Source organism: Corylus avellana, chromosome ca3 (genome assembly GCF_901000735.1).
Source record: "Corylus avellana chromosome ca3, CavTom2PMs-1.0".
Classification (NCBI taxonomy): Eukaryota; Viridiplantae; Streptophyta; class Magnoliopsida; order Fagales; family Betulaceae; genus Corylus; species Corylus avellana.
In genome coordinates, this window is record NC_081543.1 from 29,323,923 (window position 1) to 29,329,367 (window position 5,445).

Consider the following 5,445-nt stretch of genomic DNA (forward strand, 5'->3'; position numbering starts at 1 on the left):
TATATATATATATATATGCCGTAGTTATCAAAGTATGTTTTTCATTTGGAATTTGTCACAGGAAGTGGAGTTGAAGATGAGAGAAATCAGAGAGGAAAGTATGGGAGAGTGAGTAGAAATGCTTTCTAACACTAGGTTTGAAGCTAAACTCATTTCACGATATGATGTGCACAGAAATTTGCATATCTGGATATCTTCAAGGCTGTGCATTCTGGGAAGATTTGGGCAGAAGCCCATTATGATCTGAAGTACCAAGAGTTGATGGCCGGGATGGTAATCAAAGAGTCCCCTTCAAGGATGAGAGAGAAAGTACCATAATGAGATGCAAGCTGCTTGGTAATCACGAACGTGAAATGAGTCGTTAGAAGCGCGCAGCTTGCAAGTTAGAAATAAACTTTCTCTTTTATTCTATGGTACTTTGATTACCATAGAAATGATGGTAATCAAAGAGTCAATGTGGCTTAATTACAAGTTGCTTACAAGATAACAAGATAAACTAATCCACTACAAACACGCAGGTTCATGTGCTCCATGTCTGCTATCCTTGAAAACAGGATCTTGTTGGCTGTCAATTACCTTGGAGTCATTATCTCCGAGGAATCAACGTTGGCAGTTTTTTAGCAACGTCGTTGGTTTGAGATGTAATATATAATATGTTTTGTGTCGAAGTCGATAGTAGCATTTGAAAAGTACATAAATATATAAACAAAGAGTAGTTAGTAGTTACCATGTTTTTCCTTTGCTCTGTTCTTTACTCTGCTCTGTTCTTTCCTCTGTGAGATTTAGAGTTGAGAGAGAGATGGATTTCTTCAGCTTTGTAATTGGTCTTTGCCTCATATGGATCTTAATCAAAACCTTTTCCTATGGCAGGAGCAAACCAGTTCACAGAAAGCTTCCACCGGGTCCCAAACCTTTACCTGTTATCGGAAACCTCTTAGAACTCGGCGACAAACCCCACAATTCCCTGACCAAGCTTGCCAAGGCTCATGGCGACATAATGAGCCTAAAACTAGGCAGAGTCACCACAATAGTCATCTCTTCAGCAGACATGGCCAAACAAGTCCTCCAAACACATGACCGGCTCTTGGCCAACCGAACCATCCCGGACGCAATCCGAGTCTACAACAGCGAGGAGTTGAGATTGCCGTGGATACCCGTTTCAAGCCGGTGGAGGAATCTTAGAAAAATATGCAACGGCCAACTATTCTCCAACACAGCGCTTGACGCCAACCAAGATATCCGGCGGAAGAAAGTGCAAGAGCTCCTTGCCGAAACTCGTCAAAGCAGCCTAACCGGTGAGGCAGTAGAGATCGGCAGAGCAGCTTTCAAGACTACGCTTAATTTATTATCAAACACCATTCTTTCGGTGGATTTGGCGGACCCTAATTCTGATGCGGCTAGAAAGTTCCAGGAGATTGTATGGAATATCTTGAAAGAAGCAGGGAAACCCAACATAGTAGATCATTTTCCTTTGTTTCAGAAGTTGGACCCCCAAGGGATAAGGCGGCGCATGACAGTTAACTTTCGGAAGATGATAGGCCTCTTTTCCGGCATGATTAACGAACGATTGCAGTTGAGAAAAGTGTCTGATTTTATCACGAACAGGGATATGTTAGATACCCTTCTCAACATCACTGAAGAAAACAATGAAATGATGGACATGACCACGATGGAACATTTCGTGTTGGTCAGTATTATTATTCTTTCTTCTTGGATTTATTATTTGTCATCTATTTACTTTGATTTTGATGAATATGTTTTGATAAATGACTTCTTGTTGGGGAACTAGGATCGTCCTTTTTCTCCATTTTAAGTTAATTTAGAATTAAGATTAGATTTTACAGATTTAATAAAATTTTTATCGTAAAATATATAATTCATCTGCTTTTTACTTGAAATGAAGAGTATGCTGATAGTGTTGAAAGAAGATTTCTGATATTAGTTCATTTATTAAAAATTTAAAATAAACTAAACTTTTTTAGATGGAAAATAGGTTGATGATAGCTAGAAAAGCGAAATAAATTAATTAGACAGGAGACTATTTTACCTAGTTCGGTATAAACACCTATGCTCACACGTAGAGATTATGAAAATATATTATTTTATTCTATTCGATGTTATGTGTAATTAACTTATTTTATTCTATTATTTTTTGTCTGTTCGCTTAAAATATGAATTACATTTCATCATAATTCTCTTATTTTTTTGAAGTGGGATCACCACACTCACATATAGGAATTACACATCTCCTAGCTTCTCTTCTTTCTAATACAGGTTTCACTAGAACTTGAGGCAATTTTTAACATCATATTTCAAATAATAATAATAATGACTTTTGGTTGTATTAATTAGGATCTATTTGTTGCGGGGACGGATACAACTTCAGTCACACTAGAATGGGCGATGGCAGAACTACTCCACAACCCGGAGGCATTGTCAAAAGCAAAAATAGAGCTGGACCAAGTAATTGGCAAAGGCAACCCGGTAGAGGAGTCGGATATTACTCGTTTACCTTACTTACAGGCGATAGTGAAAGAAACATTCCGATTGCACCCGGCAGTTCCATTGTTACTGCCTAGGAAAGCTGAAGCAGATGTAGAAATCAATGGCTATATCATTCCAAAGGGTGCACAAGTACTAGTGAATGCATGGGCTATAGGCCGAGATCCAACCATATGGGAGAATGCAAATTTATTTATGCCAGAGAGGTTTTTGGGATCAGAAATTGATGTAAGAGGTCGAAACTTTGAGCTTATACCCTTTGGTGGTGGAAGGAGAATATGTCCTGGTTTGCCATTGGTAATACGAGTGTTGCATTCGATGTTAGGTTCTCTTATCCACACCTTTAATTGGAGACTTGAAGATGGAGTTAAACGTGAAGATATGAACATGGAAGAAAAGTTTGGAATAACTTTACAGCGTGCTCATCCTCTAAGAGCTGTCCCTATTCTAGCTAGTCTAAAATAGGAAGAATTTACTTTGTTGTAGCTTGAAAGAAAAAATGCATATCTCAAAAAATATTAAAAATAAAAAATAACATTTTGTATTAGCATATGCCTGGTGTATTGAACTATAATTTTGTTGAATAACAAATATGGCTTGTGATTTTGTTGATGACTTCAAATATATATACCTGAGGTTGGAGAAGGTTGTAAAAGAAGGAAGACTTGCGCTTTTGACCAGTTTAGCACTACAGCCAAAGCTTGATTGGCCAATTATTCTATTGTATGCATGTGATGATGTGATTGTAACTAGAGGTGGGCAAAATATTCGATTATCGCTTATTGACCGTCACTGAATCACCATTGACCGCTTACCGAATTTACCGACTTTTGGCTATTGGTAATCAAAATAAAAATTTATACCGAAGTCGATATTTGAACCGAAACCGACTCAACCACCAAATTATGGTATGGCCAGCATCGTCCTAGCAATATTCGGTTCTCATTTAATTTTATCTATATTAGTGACAATTTGTAATAATCTAAGATAATGAATATGTTAAGAGTGCTTATAAATATGTCCAATAAATACTTGTTTAGCCCTAAAAAAAAACTATTTGGGCCCAAAAACAACTAATTAGGCCTAAAAAGAGATTTTATTGTTTAGTATGTTCAAGATTAAACCCTTATTTTAGTTTATTAAAAAAAAAAAAAAAAAAGCCAATGGTTAACCGATTTTAACCGAAATCGTCTCTTTACCAAAAATTTCAAGATTTATTCTTATCAAAATGAATTCGGTGAATTAACCTATTTAACTGACAATTTCAGAATAATAAATAGAAAATTACTGAGAATCCAAAGTGAAGAAAACTATAATGAAATGGATTTTTTTTTTTTTTGTGAAAAAGAAAAAGAAAAAAAAAAAGGAAAGAAGAGAGACACACAAGAATTACCTTTGTTCAATTTATGACCTACATCACATGTTAAATTAAGCCTAAGGACTACAATATTGTGATGTAGGTCGTATAGCTTGATTTGATTGTATACAAAACAACAAAGGATTTTATTCAAATTCAATCTAATCATAATCAAATCTCTTCATTTATGACAATTTAATCTCATCAAATGCTCATCAAATGCTCATCAAATCCCTAAATTTAGTTAATCAAAATTCTCATCAAATTCCTAAATCTAGGATAACCCAAATACACTCTAAGATAAAGTTCCAATACATCCGATTCTCAGTATCACACAAAATATATTGTTTTCCAAACAAAAAACACAAAAGTAAAGATAAAAATATGAACTTGACAAACGTCATTGTTTCTCTCTCGCTGTGAAAAGATCGCAGTCTCTGGTTTGTCGAACTGCAGCTCCAACGGCGCTCTTCTGGTAATCTTGTACCAAGGGCCGAATAGCATGGTCCTCTTATAGTGCGAGTAAGTCGGCAACAAAGACCAAATACTACTTGGTCTCAGACTTTTAATACAACTAGCTGATAGTGAGTCCAAAAATCCAATAAAATAAATAAAGTCCCAACTTGATGGACTTCAATGTCACGTCCAAGATGCTTGTTTGATTTGTTTTCTATATATGATTTTTCAAGAAACAATAATAGAGATTGACATAACAGTCAGTTAAAAAAAAAAAAAAAAAAACCTTTGGTAATGTTTGATAACTCGTTTTATGAGTGATTTTTTCTGATTTGGTTGAAAAAATGTTTTGATGCCACAAGTTGAGTTTTTTTTTTTTTTTTTTTTTTTTTGGAAAAAATTATATTTAACTCTTATGTTCTTTTCTGATTTAAATTTAGTTTTTTGGGGTTTTAATTATCGTTTGGGTCTATGATGTGGGACAATATTTACCTATATTTTCGGTAAAAAACGAAAATAAAGAAAATATCAATAATAATTTTGGAAGAGCTCCACTTGATCAGAATTTTATCTCTTCTCAAATAATGGAAGTACAAAAAGAAAATTTTATCTCTTCTCAAATAATGGAAGTACAAAATGAAAGATTGTCACGATTCCCGCTGATTGTCAATTTTTATATTATGATTTATTTTATTTTATTAGGACTTTATTTCATTTTCTTAATAAGGTTAGATTTGCTTTAATTATTTTCCTTTCCTAATTTCCTTTCTTTATTAGGATTAGGTTTACTATTACTACTAGGATTAGGTTTACTATTACTATTAGGATTAGGTTTACTTTCTCTACAAGTATTTCTCTTCTATAAATAGATTAGTTTATTATGTAAAACTCATATCGAATTATTATTAAATCAGAGAATTTTCTCTCAAATACTCTGCGGAGTTTTATCTTTCCTTTAGTTTGCAGGCTTGTTTTATCTTTTGGGTAGAAGACGAAGACGCTTCTTCTTGTAGAATCAAAAACGCTGTTTTTTTATTAGTTACCTTAGTCTTCCATTACGTCAATCTATTGTTAGGAAGCTCATTTATTTTTTCGGTGTTTTAAGTCCTCTACTCATTTTCCTTCTCTTT

General features: G+C 34.3%; 1 protein-coding gene across 1 annotated transcript; it reads left to right on the top strand.

Annotated features, from left to right (window-relative positions):
• The first annotated feature begins 799 nt into the window (after positions 1–799).
• Positions 800–2,967, top strand: LOC132176322 (geraniol 8-hydroxylase-like). The gene is made up of 2 exons (XM_059588495.1): positions 800–1,687; positions 2,353–2,967. The coding sequence occupies exons 1-2, from the start codon at positions 800–802 to the stop codon at positions 2,965–2,967; spliced, it is 1,503 nt and encodes a 500-aa protein (XP_059444478.1).
• Positions 2,968–5,445: the final 2,478 nt, after the last annotated feature.